The 27,144-nt window shown below is 42.6% G+C and overlaps 1 protein-coding gene across 3 annotated transcripts in view; it reads left to right on the top strand.

The window, feature by feature from the left end:
- SP4 (Sp4 transcription factor) overlaps positions 1–25,147 on the top strand; it is a 58,709-nt gene extending 33,562 nt beyond the window's left edge. For all 3 annotated transcript variants that reach the window (XM_027872194.1, XM_027872192.1, XM_027872193.1), the window contains exons 4-6: positions 10,325–10,547; positions 11,094–11,293; positions 20,827–25,147. In XM_027872194.1, the coding sequence (XP_027727995.1) occupies positions 10,325–10,547; positions 11,094–11,293; positions 20,827–21,074 (671 nt within the window). In that variant the 3' untranslated portion in view covers positions 21,075–25,147. The remainder of the gene's footprint in view (positions 1–10,324; positions 10,548–11,093; positions 11,294–20,826) is intronic.
- The last annotated feature ends 1,997 nt before the right edge of the window (positions 25,148–27,144 follow it).

The following is a 27,144-nucleotide window of genomic DNA, read 5'->3' as shown; positions in this document are numbered from 1 at the left end:
CTTCTGTTTTGTGTTTCACCGAACTGGCGTGATGAGAAATGAAGTGCCCTGGCCGTCACCCCTCCTTACCCAGGGATGAAAGAGAAGCCCATGTTCACCGTGCATGAAAAACTCGGCTGTCCTCAAGCTTTGTAAATAGGGCGCTGAACTTTTGCAAATCAGAAGGGATCTATAAACATGAACTGATAAAAACAAAACTCAAAATAAGATACAAAAGCAATAGCCCGTTTCTGCCATGTTATGTGTGAAGAACACCAGGAAAGCAGGTTTGTCTGGGCCACAGTAGCAGGAAGGCAAGGAATGTGTGGTCAGATCGCAGAGGCCAGTGAGGCCAGGCCGGCAAGGACTCTGAGAGCCAAGCAGTGCACAGAGATGCACTGACCACTGACAGACACACCCAGTCCTTCTGCTCATCCCCTGCCTTGACGCCGCTCTCTGTCACTGCCTGCCAGGCTCCAGCTCTCAGCTGGTTAACCTTAAGAACTAGATTCTTCTACTTAACAAACTCCAGTGGCTTCCTGTTACCCCTGGGATCAAAGAGACACTCTGTTGTTTTGGCTGTAAAGCCCTTCATATCCTGGTCCCAACCTATCTTTCCAGCCTTACTGTGCATCATTGCCCTTCCCACATTTTGCTCCAGATTGCTTTTCACAGGTATCCATATTTGCACCATCACTTTGCCATCATAGTCCTCTCACGTTTTATTACATATAATCATTGTCTGTAGATTAAAATGTGAGAGTGCATTTTTTTAAATTATCAACAGTTATATGAAATAGAAAGGAAGGAGGGAGAAAATAAACACTTATTAAGCACAGAAGGAGGAAAAAAGCATTTATTAAGCACCTACTATGCAGTTTACTAAGCACTTGGCAAATATCCTATTAGATCCTCACAACAACCTGGGGAGGTAAGTGCTATTATTATCTCCATTTTACAGTTGAGGAAACTGAGGTAGAGGTTAAGTGACTTGTCCAGGGTCACACAGCTAGTAACTGTCTGAGACTAGATTTGAACTCAGGGCTTCCTTATTTTAGGCCCACTGGCACTTAACTGCCTCATTTTAAAATATTTAAAGGATTTGCAATAAAATAGTAATTATAGAATTGAATTTTACAACGAATTGCATTATATAAAGGCTGAGAATAGCTAAATTTTAGACCTAGCCACTTTAAAAGGTGAAAAATATTGAGCATATTCTCACATTTCTCCGTCTCTTGAAGGCACACTTCACTACTCCATCAGTTCTGCCTCAGAATCCTTATCTTCCTTCAGGTCTCAGCTCGAATGTCACTTCTGTAGAGCCTTCTCTGATGCCCCAGTTGTTAATGTTCCTCTAGTTACCCTGTATTTATTTCTCTATGCCCACATCATATTGCACCAGTAGAATATAAGCTCTTTGAGGGCAGGGATTATGTTGTTGTTTGTCTATGTCTAATACCAGCACCTTGTGCTTAATAAACATTTCTCCCTGATAAGGCATTGCTTGTTAAATACAACTCAGTTGGATCTGCCTGCCTTGGCACATTTTTTGTTGTAAATTTTAATCTATCCAAACTCCTTTCCAAATTTTCTAGGCCAGTTGGTGCTGTATCTTATGTACTGCATACAAAGGGATTATTGACAAGATGTACTCACTTTCGTGTTGTAAGTTTGGCCACTTTCTAATCTTTTTCCTCTTCTCAAATACACATTCAATAAGTAGCTGCCGCAACCATACTGTGCTTGCATCCGGCATTCTCCCGTAAGATCATAGATTCACTGAAAGAATCAGCTTCACCAAAAACTAGAAAGACTCCCTTGTCCCAGAATGTATTTACTCACACTCCTCTCTTTTGCTTTATCAGAAGTAATCGTTGATGATTGCTGTTTACTGCTCTGTAGTAACCAAAGCAGGGAGGAAGGAGGTCTGCTGACAAGATGAGGTTGTTAAGAGGTCCCATGTAATGCTAGGGTAACTACCCTAAACTCTATGGAGAAAAAGCTTTGGTCAGCCTATGTAACCCTTGAATTCCAGCTGGAGCAACCTATCCTACCTGCTTATGGTCAAATATACCACTGCTCAGGGGAGATGAAATACAGGACAGGTAAAAGGTCAAAAGGGTAGTGGAGGAGCCTTGTTAATTAAGAAAGTAAACTTGTGAGGAAATCCAGAAACCAGAATGGGGGGAAAGATGGGGGAGAGAATTTGGATAACCATCAATGTAGGGAAAAACAAAAATCATTTTGTAATCAGGATATGCTATGGACCTTTTGGACAACAAGGTGGACATAGATGAGGGGTTGGGGAAACGGATCTCTAGCCTGGCGTGGAAGTGTGATCGAGTTAGTAAAGGGGTGAGAAGTCATTTGTCCGCACATGGGTTGTTGCTATCTTTGTGCCTGAAGCAGAGCAACTAATAACTTCATGCCTTAATAGTAATCTCATCCTGCAAAAGGTGTAGGAACCAACAGGGGGATATTCAGACCCAAATCAGCTCTAATTCTGATTCTCATTAATGAGGAGAAACTGGTTGCTAAGGGGCAGAAGGGAGGAAATGATGAGAGCGTTTCGGACACTTGAATATTTTTTTTGTAGTAAATGACCACACACTCCTTGAGTTTGATAGAGAGGAAAACTATGTAGAACCTGACATGTACCCTAGACTTGGAAAAGCACATTTCTAAGATCTAATAGAAAGGGTACGTGGGACTTCATGGCCTAGAATTCTAATTCTGAGAATAACAGCTAACATTTATATAGTTACTGTAGAAATATTATCTCATTTTATATTTCCAACAACCTAAGGAAATAAGCACTATTATTCCCATTTTACAGATGAATAAACTGAGGCAGACAGAGATTAAGTGACTTGCCTAGGGTCACACAGCTAATAAGTGTCTCAGGTCTTCTGACTCCAGGTCCTCGCTCTGTCTACTCTGCCACCTGACTTACTAAATTCTGCTTTGGAAGTCAACTCTGGAGTGATGGGAAACTCAGGAATGAAATTCTGAAGGTACAAAAGGAAATCATTCCAATAAGGAGAAAAAATTAGAGTTGTCTGAGGAGACTGAAAGTAGTAATAACATGAGACGTGTGAAAGGATAGGTGGTGGCCAGATGTTTGAGGCTGATGTTTGCCATCCCTAAAGATGTGGCCCGTCATCAGGTGATGCTGTTGGCAGCACCTTTTTTCCGCAATGTCTGCCACGTTGTTGGGCTGCTGCTGCTCCAGGTTCTGTTCATCAGCCTTGGGATTTCAGAAATTCTACTGAATGACTTCATTGGGCCTAAATAGTCTTTGAGGACTTGCTTCGTGGTACCCACCCACAGAAGACTGGCTGATAAGCAAGCAAGAATCCAATTTTATTAATTTGTGGGTAGGGAACGATATCTTTGGAGTGTTTAGAATACTTTTGTCTGATAATCAAGGCATATCAAGTTACCTGGGAAACCACAGATAGTCATCAGAGGGTTGCTTAGTGAGCGCAGGACCAGAGGAAAAGGGTCTGGCTGGGCTTAGAGTGATGTTGCATGTAGTCAAGGTTAAAGCAGCATTTCCCAAACTGTTTTCTATGTAATATGAATAAGGGTTCCATAAGAAAGTTTTCAGGGCAGCTAGTTGGCTCAGTGGATAGAGTACTGGGCCTGGAGTCAGGAAGACCTGAGTTCAAATCTGGCCTCAAACACTTACTAGCAGTGTGATCCTGAGCAAGTCATATCACCTTTGTTTGTCTTAACCCAGTAGAGAAGGAAGGGGCAAATCACTCTAGTACATTTGCCAGTAAAACCCCATGAACAGTATGGTCCACAGAGTCACAAAAGAGTCAGACACAACAGAATGACAAGAAAGTATTTGTGCCAGCAATGCTGTTCTCACTAAAACGCGTTAAATATGACATTGTATTAGATATTTTCTCTACATGACAGTTTTCAGCACAAAAATAAATTTAATTTCATTGCCCCCAAATTTTCCCAGTCTTTGATGGCAAAAAAGTCAGCTTCAATAAGTATTCTTATCATACTTCTGCATATTCCATCTTGGTTGGTTTCTACAAGAGATACTTCTCCACTCCTTTCCCGGAACTCCCTCCCTCCACCCACAGAAATTGAATCAAAATTGATGAGTTTCCACTGTCAGATTTTTAGTACTCTCCCTGGAAAATGATCCCTTGGCAAAAAGCTTCTTCACTTTCTGAAAGGCTATTAAAATTAACTAGGTAACAGTTTACTTTTGTTAGTAACATTTAAATGGTCTCTTCCTAAAGAAATTTGAAGGTTCTTGATGACATTAAGAAAACACTCTTCTCAACCACAATTTTACAAAACCGCGCTCAGAGTGGATTACTTCTGCAATGACTAATTTTACTATGGGCCCTCTTGTCTTCCTTCTTCACACTGTTTCCCTTAGTAATCTCATCTGTTCTCCACAGGTTCAAGCGTTATCTCTACAAAGATGACTCCCAAATTTATATTTTCCAATAATACCCTTTTCCTTGATCTCCTATCTGGCATCCAGTCATTAGATGCCTGTTGACCTGGAAATTCCATTACACTTTAAGCTCAACATCCCCCAGACAGAAGCCATCTCCTGACCCTCCTTCCAGTCACCCAGGTTCCTAATCACAAGTCTCATTGAGTGTTGCCTCTCCATCACCCATCTAGACAAGTCTTGTTGCAGTGCCTTACACATGGTAGATGCTTAATAGATGTTTATTGAATTGAATTGTCCTTCCATAATATCTCGAGTCTGTCCCCTTTTTCTGTACATACAAGGCCAACACCCTAGTTTAGGCCTCTGTCACCTCTTCCCTCAATTGCTGTAATGACTTTCTAATTGGTTTCCCTACTTCCAGTCACTTTTCTCTCTAATTCATCTTCCTCTGAAATATCAGATGAATCCATGATCTCATCAGTGTGGGTATACCCTCTAACCATGCTTGATCATTTGATGCAGAAAATTAGAGCATGAACAGAAGAGATGGTGGCATCGGAACTGATTATAATTCCATATAGGATATAGGGATGTAACTGCGTGGTATAACAAGGCCAGAGAGCCCTGCCACCTTAACAGATAAATGCTTGACTTGCAAACCAAAGAGATGTGGCTTTCAAGACACTAGCAGTTTAGAATGTAAACTCATTTATGAAAAAATAATATACCTTAGAGAGTGATAGTAGACTATGAACTGTATGGCCTCATAAAACAGGGAGAAGTGATGGAGGGCACAACCAGCGTGAAAAAAGCTTGACCAGAGACCTCACTAAACAGAGTCATTCCAGGGGCATTGAAAGATGAAACTGGGAGACAGACAAAAGAGGGACAAGAGGAGCAGTGATTTCTTTAAAATAACCAAAAGTACTAACATGTTCAGAAATGTCCCGTCTACTTGAAGGGAGTCAGTTAAATCAGTTTCATAGAATCACAGAATCCTAGAATCAGAAGGAGCTTGTGAGGTTGCCCTGTCCCTACATGAAACACAAATCTCTGCAGCATTCCAGAAAAAAAGGATCTTGGCTCCGTGTGGAGACCTCCAGCAACAATTTCCCTTTTTCCCAGGCTAGTCTACTCTACTATGGGGCTTCCGTATGTATTGTTAGGGTATTTTTCCTAATACTGAGCCAAAATTTCTCTTCTTCTCCACAGTCTCCCATTTCTTCAAGACATCGATAGTAGTTCTCTCTTCCAGAGTCAGACCTCAAAATTCAAACTTCTTTCACATGAGAGCCCTTAAGAAATCTGAAGAGATCTTGTCTCCCAGGAGCCAGACTAGACATTATTAGTTCCTTCGGATAGTTTGTGGTTTTAAGTTTCCTTACTATACTAATTTGACCTTTGCTAGTGGTGCCCTCGGTATACTTAAAATGTGGCATCCAGAACTACACAGAGTATTACAAATGGAGTGAGGAAACAGACAGAAAGAGGTGTGTGGTCCTGGATAAGTCACATAATCTCTTTTTGCCTCAGTTTCCTAATTTGTAAAATGTGGATAATAACACCCCTCCCAGGGTTGTTAGAAAGCTCAAAAGAGAGTTTTCCAGATGGAGTCCAACCAGGGAAAAGTGGCATAAAAGTTGTTGTCTTCATTGTCCTGTGACCCTGTTCTTTCTCTAGGCAGCCTAATGGCAGAGTCATTCATTTGACTGCCATCTTACACTACTGACCTGTGGGGAACTTGCAGCACACTCAGACCTCCAGATCTTCCCATTGTCTGCCGTGTTTTACACATCCAGTGTTTTGGTGTTTTTGTACTTGTACTTTTCTACTTTAAAAAAAATTGAAATTATGCGTTATCATGAGACTTGTTATTGTCAGCCATTTTTTAATATCAGAGTCTTTTGTAAGATTTCCTAACACAATGTGTTAGTTTTCTACAGTTTGTACCTCCTGTAATTTGTACTTCCCAGTGACCAGTGGGTCACGCTCAGTGCTTTCAGTTCAGTAGTACCCATCAGGATTTTGTCTATGCCCCCAACAGAAACTTGAAGAGAGATGGGAAGGTCAGAAGTTGGGAGGGTAATCTGAAAGACAGTTGGTATTTATATATTAGCTCTTTAGAGTACACATTATCTCATTTGAGAATACCAAATGCTGTGAAAATTGAAAGATAATGCCAGGTTGGAAGAGATAGCAAATCTGTAAGATGATATAACCTGAATTCAGAGGGCTCTTGACTAGGGCTGTTTTTGACATTGAGCTGATTCTAGGGAGAGGAATTTTAGTAGGGATAAATGTAAAGTCTTACACCTGGACTCAAAAAATCATTGTCACAAGCTCAAGGAGGCATTCTTTAATAGCATTTGGGAAAAGATCTGGGATTTTAGTGAGCCATCAACTCATTATGATTCAACTGTGGGATGTGGCAGCCACAGAAGTTAATGCAATAAGGTTTCATAAAAGGGTTATCACTTGCAGAAATGAGGAGGTGATAGTGACTTTGCTGTCTGCCCTGGTCAGGCCATATCAGGAGTATGGAGTTCAGTTTGGGGTGCCACGGGGCAATAAGCTAGAGAATGTTGATGTGAGATCAGGAAAGCAAAGGGGCTGATGTCTAAGCAGGTTATTGAAGACAACTGGGGCTGTGTAGCCTGGAAAAGAATTTGCAAGGGAACACAGGGGTGGCTGTCTTATAAAGAGAAATTAGCTGCTCCTATTTGGTCCCTAAAGGCAGAACCAGGAGCAGAGGGGAGTTGCAAAGATACAAGTTTAGGCTTGGGGATCAGGAAGAACTTTCTAAAAATTACAGCCTCCTCAAAGAGGCCCATGAACTCTACTTTGTGGGAGTTTCAAGCAGAAACTGGATAGCCCTCGGTTGTATATTTTATTGTGGGTATCCTGTTCCACTGTGGCCTGAACTAGCTAGCATCTCTGCCAGTCCTAAGATTCAGGGATTATCGCATCCCTACCTGGGTGGTCAAAACTGTGTCTTAGAGCGCCCGTCTTTCTTTCCCCAGTTGTATTGAGGTGTTTTGTTTTCACATGACAGACATGTATGGATACTCCTGCTTCTTGAGCAGTCTCTTTAACAAAGTAAAAATAAAACCAAGAGTACAGTAACCACATCTGAAAGTTCATGCAAAATTTTACATCTAGACCTCTCTATTTGAAAAAGAAAACCTGTTTTCTCTTTCTACCCCCTACTCCATTAAAGAAAAAAGAAAAGAAAAAAAATCATATTTCTTGTAAAAAAATATCAAGTCAAGCAAAGCAAATTCTCCTAATAATTATACACAAATTTGTGTGTGTGACACAGAGAGAGAGAATCATTCCACATCCTAAATTCCTCTCCTGGAGAGGATGATGAATAGCATGTTTCATCATCGATTTTTTGGAATCATGAGTGGTGATTGTGTTGATCATAATTCTTGTAACTTTCAAAGTTGTTTGTTTTTACAGCATTATTATTGTTATATATAAATTATTCTCCGTGTTCTGCTAATTTTGTTCTTGATTAGTTAATAAAAGTCCTCCAAATGATTCATTTGAATAATATTGATGTCATAGTGAGAGGCAGCTCAGGGACGTCACAGTGCACAGAGCATTGGACCTGGAGTCAGAAAGACCTGAGTTCAAATTTGGGTTTTTCTCTGGGTTTCCTGATCTTGGTAGATCACATTAATTAACCTCTTTTTGCTTCAGTTTCTTCATCTGCCAAATGGGGATAGTAACAGCAGCTACCTCCCAGGGTTGTTGTGAGGATCAAAGGAAATATTTGTGAAGTACTTAGCACAGGGCCTGCCTGGCAGGTAGTAGGTGCTATGTAAATATTAGTTTTTCTTGTTAAAAATGTTCTTCTGCATTTGTCCTCTTTGCTCTGAATCAGTTCATGTAAGTCTTACCATGTTTTTCCAAAATCATCTATTTCTTCATTTCGTAAAGCACATTACAGCTTCAAAGGGCACACAATATTTAGTAGTTTGTACAGAATCCAAATTGGTTTCCAGAATGATTGTCCCCTTTCATAAGCAGGTCCACCAACAGAGTACATCAGTGGCTTTTTGTCCCACACCATCTCCAACTCTTATCACTTTCCTTTTTTGTCATCTTGGCCATTCTGATAAACATAAGGGGGAATTTCAGAATTGCTTTAATTTACATTTCTCTAATTATATAGCAGTGATCTGGAGCATTTTTTCATATGGCTATAAATGGCTTGTGTTTCTTCTTTTGAAAACTGTCTTTTCATGTCTTTAGACCATTTATCAATTGGGAAATGGCTCTCTTTCTTATAAATCTGAATCAGTTATTTTTATATCTTAGAATTGAGACCTTTATCAGAGACATTTGCCTCAAAGATTTTTTCCAAGTTGTTTCCCCTTTAATCTTAGCTTTATTAGATTTGTTTGTGCAAAACCTTTTTAATTTCATGCAATTCAGATTGTCCATTTCATCTTCTGTGGTCTCTCTCTTATTTGGTCATGATTTTTCTTCGAATCCATAAATATGATAGGAAAAATTTTCCCCCATGTTTCTCTGATTTGTTTCTAACATGACCTTTTATATCTAGATCATGTATCCATTTGGAGCTTATCTTTGTAGAGTGTGAAGTGTTGGTTTAAATCCAATTTCTTCCATACTGCTATCCAGTTTTCCCAGTAGTTTTTGTCAAATAGTGAGTCTTTATCACAGTAGCTGGTACCTAATCTGTTACACTGATTGATCCCTCTGTTTCTTAACCAACAACAAATTATTTCAGTAAAAATTGCTTTGTGGCACAATGAGAAACCTGGCCCTGCCAGGTCCCCTTGGTTAGTTCCCAAGAGCCCGTATCTCTTCCCAGCCTGGCCTTTGCTTGACCTCTGCTCCTTGGTTTTAGTCAGGTCTCCCTTCAGTTTGGTACTTTAGGTCTGTCTTCTGCATTCAGCCCCCTTACATTAACTCCCTGTCCTTACCCTCATACCCCCCCCAAGGGTTAATTTGCTTTAATGGCTCTAGGAAAAGTCTTGTAGAGTTGAAGACTTAATAGGGGAATGAAAATGACACCTGAGGATGGGATGAGCGCTCAGAAACTGGATGTGTACTAGGAGGGCTCCTCTTATGTGCACACCGCACATGCGCATTTTATCTTCTTTAAGGGGGGTAAGGGAATCCACTTGCCCCATGGCCTTCCCCCCATTCCTACCCCACCTGAGGATTGGGCTCAGTTACTGAACTGAAGGGCCTTCCCCCAAGATGACCTTCTGGCTACACGGTAGCTCATGAGCTCCATGAGGGCAGGCAGAGGCCTTTGCTCTCAGTTTGTGGACTGCCTGACCCGCCCTGGCAGTGGGTGATCATTACAGTGATTGTACTGCCGAGTGAGAGGCTAATTAGTGTAGTGGAGGACATCCTAGCTTTGTGATCTGGGTTGACTCACAGAGATGCATTTTTTCATATGGCTATAAATGGCTTGTGTTTCTTCTTTTGAAAACTGTCTTTTCATGTCTTTAGACCATTTATCAATTGGGAAATGGCTCCTTTTTGCCCTGGGAGAGGGAGTGTCCTCACCTGGGAGTTCCTCTATGGGACAGTGAGGTCCCAGGTGCAGGCCCTGTCCTTGTTATATATAAAAACGAAATAAAACCTTTGGCTGCAAAAGACTTTTGAACAATTCACCAGCCCCTTTTCAGTCATTCCACCAGCTTCTATTTCCTTTCTCCTGACCTCTCCTTTCCTTCCTTTTCTTACCCTTTGTAAGACTGAGCATGTTAGAATTGGAAGGTAATGGAAGGACACTGGGATTCTAGTCAAAAACACCCCAATGTGGCTTTTGTGTGGCCTTGGGGGAGGGTCTGCTTGCCAGAGCCTCGATGACCCCCATCTATAACTCTTGGGCTGTTTCTGATGGGCGCCTTTTCTCAACAGGTCAGCAGCAAGGCCAGGATGGAGTGAAAGTGCAGCAGGCCACCATTGCCCCAGTGACGGTGGCCGTCGGGGGCCTCGCTAACGCCACATTAGGCGCTGTCAGCCCTGACCAGATCACTCAACTGCAGCAAGCCCAGCAGACGTCAGACCAAGAGGTTCAGCCTGGCAAGAGGCTGCGGAGAGTGGCCTGCTCCTGCCCCAACTGCCGCGAGGGAGAAGGAAGGTGAGCGCTGATGGGGGGACCTTTGCCCAGGTCTGTGGGATGGCTCCTCCTCCAGTAGCAAAGGGACCTGCCTTCAGGTGGGATGACTTGGGAAATAGGATCCAAGGGGTCCACCTAAACTGAGGGAACAGCTGCTCCATGGGGCCTGGTGTCAGGAAGACCCGAGTTCAAATCTAGGCTCAGAATAACAGCACCACCCTCAATGGTGGTTATGAGGATCAGATGAGATCATATTAGAGAGGGCTTAGCTGGTACGGGGCTCCAGGCAGACACTTGAGGAATGCTGGCTTCCTTCTGTTCCCTGAGGGCAGGGGTTCTTTAGCATGACCCAGCCTTCTCATGACAGTTTGGCATCTGAAAGACTCCTCAAGCTGGGTCCTGAGCCCATACTCTTGGGTCTTACTGGGGTGACTGAGATACCTGTATGGCATCGTCTGTCAGTTCTGCACCTGTGGGCTGGTCAGCCTTGTGGGATTCATTTGGGGTTTTGTGTGGTAGTGAGCTAACCTTGCAAAGAAAGGTGAGTGTTTGTCTTGTTCTTGATAGAGGCACTAATGAGCCAGGAAAAAAGAAGCAGCACATCTGTCACATTGAAGGATGTGGGAAAGTTTATGGCAAAACGTCCCACCTGCGGGCCCACCTGCGCTGGCACACCGGTGAGAGGCCCTTCGTGTGCAACTGGATCTTCTGTGGCAAGAGATTCACGCGAAGCGATGAGCTGCAGCGGCACCGGAGGACCCACACAGGTACGAGGCTGCCCGCCTGCCTGCCCGCCCCTCCCTGCTGTCCTCCCTCCAGGGCCTACACTTCCCCACTCCGGACAGCAGCGCCACACTCAAAGTGTGCCAGCAGCGCATTACGGTTTTGAAAGTTTTATTTAAGACATTTAAAGTCAGAATGTTCTTATCTGTTTTTAGGATCAAGTTTTTACCTATTGAAAGAACTCAACATTTTCATGTATTTGACTTTCTTTCATGGGATTTTAAGTATCCCCAAATGTTGAGTTTATTTATGTTATTGTGACAGTTTTTGAGTTAGAAGGTGAGATTTTGAATTGTGGTCGTTTAGTTGACCTCATGTCGGAGGTGAAATGTTTTAAGTTCAGTTAAATTCAGCAGTGCCAGCACTGTTGTAGGCCCTGAGAGTGAGGGGAGAGGATACAGAATTCCTCTTTTGTGGTCCCCCCTTCCCAAATAAAAAGCCCTACCCCCAAGGAGCTTGGGCTGGGGGCAAGTGGGCTAAAATATATAAATAGCCAAGGAAATAGAAGACAGTGGAGCGAGAGGAGGGTCACAATGGCTCTACCAAGCGGAGGGCTCACGAAGGTCTTCCTGGAGGAGATGGTACCTGAGCCAGCCTTGGAAGAGGAGTGGGGATGGTCGTGAGCAAGGCTCCGCCTGCGGCAGTGTGCTCTCCTAATTCACGGTCCATGTTGGGAAGCATTGAGGCCCTTGTGAGTTGCTGACAGTTGAACAAAGGAGCGAGTTTATTTTGCCCCAACATAGCAGACCAGATGAGGCCAATGCAGTTGTCCAAGGGCTGCGTCAGCGTAACGGCTGACCAGAAGGAAGGAGGGAGGGGCTGAGAGCTGGTATCCAGGTGGGAAAATGGAATCTGAGACATTCACAGATTTCCTGTCACCCCACTTGTTAGTGTGGCCCCCCAGGATCCCCTCCTCCAGGAACATGGGAACACAGCCTGAGGCTCCTATCCTGAGGAAAGTTGGTGATCCAAATGGGAAAGACACCAAGAGCTGTGAGATGCTGCTGGTATGAACTGGCAGTCACGGGCCACTGACCTCCTCCTCCTGTGGCCTTCCAAGAGTGACACCTCCTCCTGACGCCCGCCTGCTTATGTAGGTGACAGAGTTGGTAGAGGGTCTGACTGGGAATCGAAGCCCTGAGTTCAGATCATGCCTCAGAGAAGTTTGAACCATGCGTACCCAAGCAGGCCCCTTTTTATCATCTGTAAAATGAAGGTCACAGCATTTGCCTCCTGGGGCCGTTGTGGGCATCCTATGGGGTCCCATGTGGAAAGCTGCCTTTCAGAACTGCATGCACCTCTAGTCCTTACACTGGTGCTGGAAACAGCCCACTTGCTGCAGCCAGGCACCAGGTCCTTACTGCCTGGGAGATTCTTTGTTGCCTCCTCTCTTTCCATCAGGTTAGCTCAGACCCTTGCTGCCCTAAGGCGGCCACCCGGCTCTCCTCACTCTCACCTCACATGACCGTCATAATGTGTCCTACCAGACAGGATCAGTCACTGGACGGCTCTGCTCAGAAACCTTCCACGGCTCACTGACTGACTCACTGAGGGTCACTTAGGGCTGAGCATAGCCTTGAGCCAGGAAGGTAAGAGAGAAGTGATGATCAAAATGAGTGAAACGTACGATTTGAGTTGTAAAGGACAATTGGCTGTACATCTCTAGTATATAATGAACACACACATGCGCGCGCGCGCACACACACACACACACAGCCACTAGGATTTCTGCAGTCGTTTTGTGAACAAGATCCTGCACATGGATTTCCCTTCAGAAGGGTCTTGTTTCAGAGGCTTGTCCTGTCCTGGCCAGTGACTTTTCTTCAGAACAAACTCTCACACGGCCTTTGGTGGCCTGCATAGTTTGGCTCCAGCTCGTCCTTCCAGCCCTGACTCCTCCTCTTCCCGGACTCCATGGCCGGCCCGCCTCTGCCCACACCCTCTCTTTTCTCTCCCTGTCTGTCCCTCTACTCTTCCCTCCAGGAGCAGCTAAGGTGACCATTCCTTTATGGAGCCTTGGCTGGGCTTCCTGGAGAAGAGGCATTGCTGTGACCTTTGAGCTCCAGTCTGTGCACTTGACGGCATTAAGTCCATTCCAGCTTCTGTCGTTGTCCACTCAGCTCTCTTGTGTGTGTGTGTGTGGGGGGGTATATGCATGTGTGGGTGTATATGCGTGTGTGGGTGTGTATGCGTGTGTGTGTGAGGGTGTGTGGGTGTGTGTATGTACGTGTGTGTGCTGGGGGGGGGGTTGGACATTTTTTTGTTTCCCCCAAACCTCTGGATCCTGTGGTGTTCCTCTCTGCTCTCTCCGAGGGTACCGTCACCACTTAGAGGCCATCCATAGGAAGTAGCCAGGGACTGTCCTAGAAATGGTGCTTGAACTTTGCTGCTGCTTCAGGTACTTGCAAATACCAGTTTGGTTTTCTTTTGGACTGGTTTTAATTAAAAATTATGGTGATGTCTTAGCTTCATAAGACTGACTGAATACCAACTAATTTTTAGAAATGATGACTCAGTCCCAGTGGAATCACTTGTAAAATGTTGTTAGCAGGGAGTTTAGGGTAATGTTTAAAGATAGACAGCGAGCACCATATGGTAATAGCTTTTAATGACTCCATATTTCTTTACCTCTATAATAGAACAAAATCTCCATCCTTCACCTTCAAGCAGCAAACATTATTAAGCACCATGCATTAGGTGTTGGGAATACAAAGATGGGGAGGGTGATTCCCTGTCCCTGAGGAGTTTCTGTGCTCTAGAGGGAGAGATGAGATGTCCACGTGGAAATATATGCCAAGTAAAGCCAAGGTACTTAGGGTGGAGAGAGGACTGGCATCAGGTGAAATCAGGAGCGGCCTCACAGTGTTTTAAGAGGCCGAGGTCAGAAGCAGTGAGTTCTGGTTTGGAGCACAGGTCTGCCCAGGGTGTGGAGGGGAGAGATGGAGCATTGCATGAGGAATGCGGTATCCAGCTTAGCTGGTCTGAAGGGTACGTCAATGATAGCTGTCATTCACAGAGCACCTGCTATGTGCCAGGCACTGTGCTAAGGGGTTTACAAGATCCTCATAACAGCTGTGGGAGGGAGGTGCTCATTATCATCCCCATTTCACAGATGAGGAAACTGACGGGGAAGGGTAGTAATCTATAAGGTAGGAAAGGTGGGTCAGAGCCAGTGTACAAAAGTGTTTAAATGCCACCAAGGGAAGTTTGTATTTGATTCATGGATTAATTGGAAGCCCCTGGAGTTGACTGAGCAGGAGAAATGACCTGATCGGAACCATGCCTTTAAGGATGTCGTTCTGCTCGCCATGGGGAGGGGCTGCCTCCCTGCTGCCTCAGTGTCCACACTGGGGACTGTTTCCCCAGGCTACAGAAAACCTTTTTTTGACCCGCCCTATTCCCCCTGCCTTCCATGGTAAACTCCCTGAGAAAGCCTCTCTCTCTCTCTCTCTCTTCTAACTCTGGCTCCCCACTTCAAGTTCCCTCCAAAGTAACTATGATCTCGTGGCAACCCACACAGGAAGTGATGAGGGTGGGAGCTGGGCTGGTGGTCTTGGAAGTAAAGAGAAGCGACCAGATGTGAGCAGTGTTGTAGATGTGCGGGGTAAGAACTGCCTTTTTATGTAGTTTGTAATTTATGGACTGCACAGCATGGGTAGTGAATTGAACATTGGGCTTTAAGTCAGGAAAGTGGGTTCAAGGTTCAGTCCCGAAACTTGGTAGCTATGTGACTGCGGGCGCATCACTCAGGATGACTGGGGCCTCCCCCATAAAGTGGGGAGCTTCAGATAGATGGTCCGCCAGGGCCCAAGAGCCCCAATATCCCGGGTTCTCCTTCTAGGACCATCTGCTTTGGCCTGTGCATTGCATGTGAGTCTGCAAATCCATTTGAAATGCTGAGTCAGAATTTTTCCAAAGAGGTCACTGCTCTTGGCAATATTGTACTTGTAGGCACAGGAAAGAGGAATGTCTGCAAGTCAGTAGCTTCTTTGAATCCTCTGTTAGGAATAGCGTTTTTAAAAAGAACGTAGGCATCAAGAAACAATGACGTAAAGAAGAGGCCGCTCTAATGGTACCTGGACATCCCCCCACCAGCAGGATTCATGGTCCTCAGCGAACGTCCTCTCCCTTAGATGCTTCGTGTCATCATGTTTTTGTTGTTTTATTTTCCGTGGTTAGTTACAGTTTTGTTTTTTCCTAATATGTTTGAATAAACTTCTTCCTGAAAAAGCTTACCTAGAAAAAAATTCCTCTAACGTGGATAAGTATTTTAATTAGGCACATCATCTTCTTATTGAAGGATTACAGTCAATGTTATTAATTGAATACTAGCATCTGTTAGGAGTGGGCAGATTGTAGAGCCCACCAGCAAGTCAGTGTGAAATTGGACAGAATCAGCCAGTTAAGTTCCCGTGGACGCTGTGGCAGATGACTGCATTCGGGAGCAAGTGAGGTAGACCCGTACCTGCTTCTGTCCAGAGGCCCAGTGTGGGTGATCTGCCTGGAGCCCCTGGGCCCTGGGACGCGTGTCACTTCTGTGATGCCATCCTGACTGTTGGCCTCCCCACGGGTCCCAGAAGCTCATAATGACAGTGGGGGGTACAGAGGAGGAGAGAAAAAGGGCTCTCAGGCCGTGGGGTCCAGGCATCCCCAGAGGCAGAGCCAAATAGACCGAAGGGAAACATCTGCCTCTGGACCACAGGCTGTGCCAGGAGCTATCAATCAGGTATCTTGCCATACATCTCACAGGCACTCAAATGTCTAATTGAAATGACTTTCTTAGGGAATGGGGGGAAGGATATCATTCAAAACAGACTGTTGATGTTGTCAGGAAGAATCATCCGGCCATTTGAGTCCTAGGATCTGCCCCATTTTACAAATGAGGACATTGAAGCATGGAGAGGGTCAGTGATGTGCCCAGGATCACACGGCTAGTCAGTGGCTGCAGTAGCTGAAGCAGACTTTAAACCCACTTCTTCCTGACTCCATCCCCAGCACTCCCCACCCTGTGCCGTGGGGTTTCTGCCCATCAGCTTTTGGCAGCTGGGGAGAAGAAGCATCCAGCTCTCGATGCGATGGTCATCAAGATGAACCCTGCTGAGCCAATTGAACCAGATTTCTGTGTCTCCCTGTCTCACAGGAAGACTTTGTCCAATTACCTGGTTGGGGAATTTATGATAATTCAGGTATCAGAGTTGTGAGTTTGAGGGGAAGGTGTTGTTCCTGGGTCCTGGTGATATGCTGAGTGAGGATGGCTCCTCTTCTGTCTCAGTGTCCCCCGCCAGTTCACAGGGCCCGTGTTGTTGGCCACACTTCATGTCACCACCTGTGATGTACCTCCCCTGTTCTGGCTGTGCGCAAAGTGCTGGGATACCAAGAAAAATCACAAGTAAGGCCTGCCCTCAAGGAGCCAGTATTCTACAAGGCTGCATTTAAACACACTTTATCCTGGAGAGACAGCCTTGGCCTAATGGCTCTGGGCTCCAGGCACCTCTCTGAAGCTGGTGCGGGTCTGCCTGCCTGCGTAGATGGAGCTCTCTCATCTGCACAGCACCTCACAGCACTGAAATCACAAGTCCAGTCCGAATCCTCGATTTTTATCTGAACTTTTAGACTTTTTTATCTTGACTCTGAATCGAGCTTCCTCAAATAAAACTAGATCCTGTGGCAATGTCGTAATTAAGATTTTCTTCCATCCTTCTCAGTAAGTTACTTGTTGAAAACATTATTAGTGTATCTCAGAGCTGGAAGTGACCTTAATGGTCATCTCAAAAGTCACATGACCTGGGGAGCGTCCAGATGGCAAAGAGAAAAGCCAAACTCATAAGGCCTCATGGCTTTTTCACTAAGAAGCCTTGTCAGTCCCTGGGCTGAGGAGCTGCACCCCCCACGTCTGGATCTCGTGAAATGTGAAAGAATCCAGAGGTGTTTTTTGTTATTGATGTATCTTATGCCAAGAGGCCTGAGGAGTCACATTAGAATGCAGCTGTCCCTGGGTGTGGCAGGGTTGAGCAGCTGGTTCAGGTTGAGGCTGGTGGGTTTCATGAGCTTTAATAAGATTCAGGCCAGCCAGTCAGCTTTCCACCTTCCAGCAGCAGTATGGGGAGCCCCCAAAGGGTCACTCGGCTGTCCAAGGAGCTGGTCATCAGGGGACAAGCCCCAGAGTGGCTGCTGGCTGAGGGAGAATCCAGCTGTCCTAACCTACTCGGTTAGAGTGTTCACGGCAAGTGCTGCATGATTTCCTTTCCTGGGGAGATTCCTCAGTCCTTTAAGGCTAAATAATGCCATTGGGGGTGGTGAAGGGGTGCTTGGTGCATTGATACACACTGCAACCTGCCGCTTAGTAGAAGGCCTCACCTGAGGTCCCGCCCTCTGGAAAGGAGGGTGACATCTGAGCAGCCCCTCATCAGGTCCACTCGCGAAACCTGTGGGGCTGCCAGAAATAGAACTTTGGCATGGACTGGGAGAACCCAGGGTCAGCTGTGCTCCACAGTGAATCCTGGATTCAGGACGTTATGCCAACCTCTCAGTTTTTAAACCCTGTTTAAACAATGAACATTTAGTTTCTCTCTTTCCCATTCCTTCCACTCCCAAAGAAAAGAAAAAGAAAACCCATGTAACAGATATGTGTGGTAAAGCCAAATTCTCACATTGACCATTTCCAAAAAATAATGCCCTGCTCCATATCTTGCGTCCGTTAACACTACCAGAAGAAGGGGGGCAGGCTTTATCATTGATCCTCTGGAATCATGGCTGGTCCCTGCACTGATCAGAGGGCTGGAGGTTTTCAGAATTGTTTGTCTCTACAATATGGTTGTGGTTGTATAGATCAGAGAGGCAAAACTCACATAGAAATGGGGGCCTCTAATCCATACTCCTGTGGTGTGCATTTGACTAAGATTTAAAGTTATTGTTGTATCTTGTTTCATTGTACTTTTTTGTTGTGTTAAATAGGTCCTAATTCCATTTGAAACTGGTTCAGGCCGACCTCAGTGGCGTGTTTGATATCTCTACATTTTGGTTTGGCTCACTCCACTTTGTTCGTACAAATCTTTCCAGATTTCACTGATTCTATTTCACCACTTCTTTCAGCAAAATAAAATGTTACTCATATTCATACAGCACACTTTACCATCTCCTCATGAACTCAGGCCTGTTGAGTGATTTACTTGTCCCAAGTCACACTGACTGGCAACTTTGAAACGAGGCCCTCTGACTGCACGTTGTCTAGGCCTGCAACGAAGATAACCTAGAGAACCCCACAAATGTGCGACCTCCTGGTGTCTTTGACCTCCCCACCCAGCCTTGGATGGCTGGCGGCATTGGACCTCCCTAAACACAGGCCGCCATTTTGTTTCTCTCATCAGCGCCATGCCCAGCAGCATCAGCTAAGAAAGGGCTGGTTCAACTCAGTGGTTTCCTCCATGGTTTCATTTTTTGCTTTGCATCTTATCATTTATGACACTCAGCAGTTTTCATCATTATCAGTTACCAAAGTTAGGTTCTGGTTTTTGTAACCTCGTTTCTTGGTATCTGATATGGTTTGTTTTTTTTAAATGAAAAATCTATCAAACAAATGTATCAGAATCATATTGAATAAATATTCTTATTTGGAATGATTCTGTAGGCTTGTAAATAACCAGTTTAAAAAACTTTCTGAGGCATATAGTAGATGGTTGTTTTATATAATATATGAACATACATAAAAAGTCATTGTTGAAATCCATTAGTTATTTTAAAATAATTTGAGAAACTGTAGTAACTCTAGGCAGCTAGGAGATGAAGTAGATAGATTTGCTAGGCCTGGAGTCAGGAAGACCTGAGCTCAAATGTGACCTCAGTCACTTACTGGCTGTGTTACCTTAGGCGAATCACTTAACTTCTATCTGCCTCCGTTTCCTCATCTGTAAAATGGAGATGATAATAGCGTCTCCCAGGGCTGCTGTGAGGATCAAATGTGATATACTTCGGGTTTTTTTTCTTTTAATAATTAATTGATTCATTTTTAGTTTTCAACATTCACTTCCATAAGACTTTGAGTGTTAAATTTTCTCCCCCTGCCTCTCCCCGTCCTCTCCCCAAGATGACGTGTAATCTGATACAGGCTGTACTCGTACATTCCTATTAAGCATATTTTCCCATTAGTCATTTTGTAAAGAAGAATTAGAACTAATGAGAGGAACCATGAGAATGAAGCAGTAAAACAAGACAACAGAGGAAAAGGATAGCAAACAGTCTGCATGCATCTGCATTCAGACTCCATCGTTCTTTGTCTGGATGTGAACAGCATTTTCCATCATGAGTCTTTTGGAATTGTCTTAGATCTTTGCATTGCTGAGATGAGCTTAGTCCGTCAAAAGTCAGTCTTCACACAGTGTGACTGTTACTGTGCACAATGTTTTCCTGGTACTGCTCACTTTACTCAGCATCAGTTCACGTAAGTCTTTCCAGGTTTTTCTGAAGTCTGCCTGCTCATCATTTCTTATAGCACAATAGTATTCCATTACATTCATATAGCACAACTTGTCCAGCCATTCCCCAATTGATGGGTATCCCCTCAATTTCCAGTTCTTTACCACCACAAAAAGAGCTACTATGAATGTTTTTGTCCACGTGGGTCCTTTTCCCACTTTTATGATCTCTCTGGGATATAGCCCTAGAAGTGGTTTTGCTGAGTCAAAGGATGTACACATTTTATAGCCCTTTGGGCATAGTTCCAAATTACTCTACAAAATGTTTGGATTAATTCACAACTCCACCAACGATGTGTTAGTGCTCCAATTTTCCCACATCTTCTCCAACATTTATCATTGTCCTGTTTTGTTATGTTAGTCAATCTGATAGGTGTGATGTGGTACCTCAGAGTTGTTTTGATTTGCATTTCTCTAATAAATAGTGATGTAGAACATTTTTTTCATATGACTATAGACAGCTTTAATTTCTTCCTCTGAAAACTGTCAGTTCATATCCTTTGACCGTTTATCAATTGGGGACAAATGAGATATTTGTAAAGTGCTTAGCACAGTGCCTGGCACATGGTAGGCCCTCATTAATAAATGCTCATTCATCCCTCCCTCTATAACCTAAATCCCTGAATAGCAAGGACGATAATATTAAATACTTGTTCAAAACTTGGGAGTTAATTTTCACTTTAAATACTATACTTCATTGGAATAATATGATTACATATGAATTTATCTCATGTAATACCAGCATTGACAATCTACCTTTAAAAAAGAGAGATGAAGGTGACCTTGCATTTTGGTGTCAGAGCTTGCTTGGAATCAATCCCCACGGGGGAGTTTGGCCCCTGTTCTCCATTATGCCACTGTTCTCATTCCAAAGGACACGTACCTGGTGCCTCATGGAAGGGCAGTAAATATCCTTGTACTCGGGAGTCTGATGGCCCTGAGCAAACCAATTTTTAGTATAAAACAGAAAAGAGCAGATTCAAAGCATGACAATTAAATAAAACGGGCGTGATTATCATTTCTGCTTGTCTCTGCTTTTTATTTAGGTGAAAAGAGGTTTGAGTGCCCAGAGTGTTCTAAGAGATTTATGCGGAGCGACCATCTCTCCAAACACGTCAAAACTCATCAGAATAAGAAAGGCGGCGGGACAGCCCTTGCCATTGTGACCTCTGGGGAACTGGATGCCTCTGTGACTGAGGTGCTCGGCTCACCGAGAATTGTGACAGTTGCGTCCATTTCGCAAGATTCAAACCCAGCAACTCCTAATGTTTCGACCAACATGGAGGAGTTCTGAAAGGGGATTTACGCAGAGACGTCGAGGGCTGCACTTCAGTTTACACACCTTTCAAGATACGGAAATGGGCCGGTAAAGTGGATTACAGAGTAGGAAATCATGTTTTCATGCTTGGCTTCTTTAATAAAAAAAAAAAAATACCAAGTTTTAGGGTCAGCACAGGAAGCGTATGCAGGTGCATCGAGACAATTTTCAAAAATACAAAATTCAAATTGATATTCTGGAAAAAACATGTTGGATAAGCATTTCCACCATACTGTACTTTTTAGTTATTTGGAACTGTTATCACGTAAATTTTTTAAATGAAACTTTCCCCTTTTAACAATGTGTGTTAATATGTTTATAAAGACAGACCTCAATAGTTTGTAGGCTGGACCTTAACTGGACTTATTTTCATTTGGATGTACTTTGTTATAAATTGAATCAGTAATGTTTTACATGCATTTCCTTTCCCTTATGGCACTGAAAAAGATAGGGATATTGCTGTGTTTCCTTAGTTTGATTCCTGTAAGCAAACTGACAATATTTTTGGCCGTCTTTTCTCAGCTTAGAGATTCCTCAAAAACATAATTAGGTGAGTGCTGTCAAAGTAATCTGAGGAACATCTCAGATAATTATGACCACTACATTGTAGTAGTGTGGACTCAGACAATCAGGGAACTCCAATTAATTTCTCCATTTGGAGATGTAAGAGGAATTTAAAACTGAATCTTAGAGTAAACTTTAGAAAAATACTAAAAAGGTTTTATGAAAGTTTCTCATGTCTTTAAGAAAATAAAAGGTGGCAATTTAGATGTAAAGGTTTAGAGTTAGGAGTCATGGGTTTTCTAACCCTGGTTTTGATCACAAAATTGATTTTAATGTTTCTACTGGAAGTTGTAGATAGAGTTGTTACCTGAGTGGTGTAATTCATTCTGTAGGTACATATTCTGTAAATATAAGTTATGTTGATGTTGTGCAGAATTCTTTATACTTTTACTCGGTAGCCAAAGAAAAGTATGGATTATCACTTTTTTTAAAGGCCAGCAGAAAATCTATTAGTTACATTGTAACGTTCTTTTACCTCTTCTGACAATTGGCCAGCTACATTTAATTTCAAGTAGTGGGTTAATAGTTTCATAAGGCATTTGATATTTACACTTCTTCATATTATGTTAATAACTAAACCTTTATAAGGCAGCCTGAGAAATATGCTAAACTAAAAAAAAAACAAATTAATATAACGATAAGGAAAAAGTAGAGTTTATCACATCTTTTCTGTAAGTCTGCCACTACTGATCAGGAAGGATGGCCAAAAGTTTCATGTGAAAATTTTAGATTGTAGCAACCATAGCTTAACCTTTGGTTCTTGACTTTTTTTTTAAGATTTGCACAGAAAATAATTAATGAAACTGATCCTTTTATATAGGGTAACTTTTTTCCCTGAATAGTTTATTAAAAATTGGAAATTCGGGGACTGTTTAATATTAGGTAACTGTTGTCTTGTGCATTTTTCTCTTTCAGAAAAAAAAATATTTACTTCTCATGTGGGTTCTCTTCCAAACTTGGTCGTATTTCATGTATTTTTGAAGAAGGAAGAATACTGTCCTGATCATTGTTTACACTGTGTCCACTTGAGGCCAGCCCTTTGTAGCGTTCTATAAAGCTGAAGGTCTTTTGTGCTTTCAGTTTGCATAAAAAGCTTTGAGATTAAAGGAAAAACAATTTTACACTGTGCTTATAAAATTTCAAGTTTCTTAAAGCTTTTGTAGACTTGTAACAAAGTCTTTAAATTTTAGTTGGGTTTTGTACATTGTTTTGTATATTTTATTTAATGTACTCTTTCCCGATCGATGTGTCTGGCTTTGACACCTCCAGAGCAGGTAGATGTTTTCTTTAGTCCAAGTGAACACTAGCTCTAGTGCTCATTGTTGGTTTGGTTAGATGGGAACTGAAACATCAAATACATCTATTTGATCTGTCCTTAATGCTCTACAATCAGTGCTGTACATTTCTTTATGCAAAGAAACGTTCTTAATGTTTTAATCATGTTTCCTCGTAGTAACATGTTTGTGTTAAAGAAGATATGGGCATTCTGCAGCATATTCCGTAACCCACTGCTTATGCATATCTATGTATGGGTGTTGATAGAAATGGAAGTTATTTTTTTAATCAGCAATGAGGCCTATTGTAAATTTATCCAACGGAATCTGGATGGCTTTATAGCATATACAGTATATTAACATGTGTTAGCAGGTGCACATTTCACCACTGGAATTAGACACGTTCTGACAGTCTGTTCTGCAGACCATTCAAAGTCCACTTTTCTGTCTTAGAAGGATCATAAATTTCATTGTCCTTTATTTGACTCAGTGGGATAGAGCTAGTGTGAGCAGTAGGGCACAGCTGTGCATAGGATTCTGTTTAATGGCATTTCACTGTTCATTCCCTTTGCCGCCATTACGAAAGTTTGTTTTTATTGTAATTATCAGTGCAAAGCTATGTATTTATCACGGTAGAACTCCAATGTTAGGATAGTTTTTTCTTACAATATGCTTTCTTTGCTTAGGTTTGTGTATATGTGTTGCCGATTACATTAGAACTTGATGTTAAGTCATTATTTATCACACTCATGAGAGCAGTAATAAAAGTGTGTAATCTAGGAGAAAAAGTTAATTTGTCAAACTTAGGGTAAGCATGATGTTTAGGTCCTATTTTTCAATTTTATAACTGTTTTATTGCAACAATATTTGTATTTAAGTCTTCATTTTAATGCCTTGTGGGTTTTTTTATGCATGTCACTAAATTGTCATCCCACAAAAATTGATGTGCAGCATAGGGTATTAAATCTATATAATGATTTTGAAACAGAAATAGTTGATGGTAAAATGTAAATGTTTTGCAAAAATTCCTTATAAAAAGTTTTGTAGTAACATTTCACTGTAAATTTTTTTCTAGAAAAAAAGAAAAAGATTTTTAAAAAAAGGAAACCAAGCAGGAAAAAAAAAGAACTGTTTGCCACAGATTTGGATTTGGAACAATCTGCTGGCTAAGCCCAGGGCTCCGCTGACATTTTTATGGAGCTCATTTGTATAACATTTGGTTTTTGTGGATTTGGAAATAAAATCATGTCAAGTTGTTGCCTGCAAAAATAATTTGCAAGTAACCTATTAAAAATTCCCTTGAGCTTAAAATGTTTCTTCATTTAATTATGTATACCATGAAGCACTAATAAATTGTTTGAATGATCACCCTGCTCACCACGATGAACACTGGATGGCAAATGCTTCTCACTGAGAAAAGGATTGGCATCTCTGCAGTTTCACGTAATTAAGACCTGCTTGCCTGTCACTGTTTCTCAGCAAATAGAACTAACCCTACAAGAGAAATTTACCAGTTCACACTCAGTAGGAATTTGTAACCAGTGGTCTTGGTTCATGTGAAATGAAATCAGACTGAGAGAAATTTATTTTTCTTCAACTTAGAAAAAAAATCTGTTAAAGGCAAACGTTATCAAAAGCTGTGGAGGAATTTGGGAAATGAAACAGGCCTCCAAGTCAGTAGGTGTGCACCGTACAACGAACGGCAGAGGTGTAGTTTTCATTTCCAGAACAAATAGTTTCTAAAAATCGAATGCATGAACTTTGACAGAAATGAACACTGCAGTCAATGTGCAGATTGTGTTTGGCAGTGTAGCTAGCCAGTGTGTGAACTTTGACTGTTCAGGAATTTGTAATTCGGGAAACAAGCTAATAGACACACCTAAAATCTTGGTTTTGTAGAACTTTGCAATTCCCCTGTCAGAATTATGACTTACTACCATGTAATAAAGTGTGCTGGAAAGAATGGCGGAGAGCACAACTTTGCACCTGCATGATGTCAGCGTTCCTTGATGTACTGCAGGCATGGGGGTGGAGGGGGGAGAGGTTTGACAGAACAGAATATTAGACGAAAACTGGGATTCCCAGGAATCTAGAATGACACAAGCCGCCCTCACCCTGTACACACAGCTCCGTCTGCAGTTATTTCTGCTTTTGCTGCCCGGGACGTTAGGCGTTCATGATATAATCAGCTGATTAAAGAGTCATACACAAGTCCTTCAAAGCATGTGTTTGTAGGTGTTTGTTCAAAGCCCCTGGTGCTCCCAAGGTGACTTACAGGACCGTCTGGCGGTGAATGCCGCTGCCTCCTCTGCGGCATCCATGCCCTAGAGCACGCATGGCCCAGCCACAAACCCTTCTAGGTGGTGTGCAAAGCACTAGAAGTACCCTGTGCTGCTCCTGGCTCCCTTTTTAATACTGAATTTGGAAAATTCCATCAAAATGATTTCTCCTTTTAAAACATGTTCCTCAGGCTTGCCTTCATGCATCCCCACAGTGATGCATTGGGCACAAAAATGGTTTGTGCATAAATGCATGAGACACATAAAGGAAGCTAATTGGAAAATAAGATTTAATATTCTTTAAAGCTCTCCTTCAACCTCCAGGATCTCATCAAATCTGCGTCTTAAAAGTGCAATTTTGATGCCTAGGTGTAAACCAGTGAAGATTTCAGTGCTCCATTTTTGCCATATGATTCTCTATAATAGAAAGAATAAAAGTTAATTTATCTGGCATTCATTAACTGGAAGTCTGACCAACACATCTGTGTACCTACAGTAAAATAATCATTGATGTTTATAATAATAACCTTGAGGCAGATAAGATGTTCCAAATGAAAGAAAATAAATTGTTTGATATCATTTTAACAATAAGTGTACTTTAATTATTTGAAGTGTGTTCATTGACGTGTGGAGGAATTCCATTTTAACAAATATTTATTATGTGCCTACAGTATACAAGGCATTGTTAGACACTGAGGGTACCTGGTAAAGAGTCCTATGTCAAGGAGATTCCATTCTACTGGGCCCATATCAAATGTCTCCGGATAGAGTGCAGTAGAGGGGCTCCAAATATACTCCATGACATGGACCCCTTGAATAAGTAGTATGGTGAGGCCTGTGGGCCCCTTCTCAGCATTGTGTTTTTAAATAATTGAAGGAAGTGCTAAATTTCAGTTAGAAAAGGGAGTCTTAAGCTGGAGTCTGTGAACTTGGCTTTTAAAAGGTAGTTTTATAATTCTACTTCAAAATAGTTTATTTCCTCTGTAATCTTAGTTCATTGTATGCATTTAAAAACATCCTTCTGCTGGTTAAAACATTATTCTGAGGGGTCCATAAACTTCATCAAAACACTGCCAAAGAGTCCATGATACCCGATTCAGATATTGGTGAAAACTAAAATTTATTTTTTTCTCGTCCAAGTTCATGAGATTCCTTTAAATCTATTTCCCCTGGACGTTTGGGGTGGGGGGTAATGGTCTGTGGATACCAGGTTAAGACCTTGGTGTAGTATGAGATAACTTGAAAAGGAAGGGAGCATTAGTAATTGGTATCCCAGGGAAGGTTTCACAGAAGAGGTGGTGTTCTGAACCAGATAAAGATCTGAGACACAGCATGGACAAATGCACAAAGGAGGGAAATGCAATTGTTTTGGGGGAGCTGCTCATCCACTTCAGCTAGAATATAGAGATTAGGAAGAAGAAGAATGTAAATTAAGGCTGCAGAGAGAGTTTGGAGTATATAGCTATTGGAGTGAATATAGCTGGGCCTAGAAGCAGGAAGTCCTGAACTCCAATTCTGTCTCATACATTTTCTAGCTGTGTGACCCTGGGGAAGTCACTTAACCTCTATCTCAGTTTTCTCATCTGTAAAGTGGGGATAATAGTCTCCCTTTGCAGGGATGTTGTGAGGATCTAAATGAGATTTGTTTTTTTTTTAAAGGGCTCTTAGCACAGTGCCTGGCACAGAAAAGGTGCTATATAAATGCCTACTCCTTTTCCCCCAACCCCAATTATGGAGGGCCTTAAATGCCAGTCCAAATTTGTGTTTGGTTCTATGGCAATGGGGAGTCCCTGAAGATTTTTGAGCAGAAGAGTGACGTGGTTAGATCACACTGCTGTGCCTTAAGACACAGGAAGTGAGATCGAGGGGGAGGGAGTTGCTGCCATCGTCCAGACAAGGACTGAAGGGTAGCTGTAGGAGACAGGACCG

Source organism: Vombatus ursinus, unplaced genomic scaffold, assembly GCF_900497805.2.
Source record: "Vombatus ursinus unplaced genomic scaffold, bare-nosed wombat genome assembly UNPS02014799.1, whole genome shotgun sequence".
Lineage (NCBI taxonomy): Eukaryota > Metazoa > Chordata > Mammalia > Diprotodontia > Vombatidae > Vombatus > Vombatus ursinus.
This window is presented reverse-complemented; position numbering and strand designations above follow the sequence as displayed.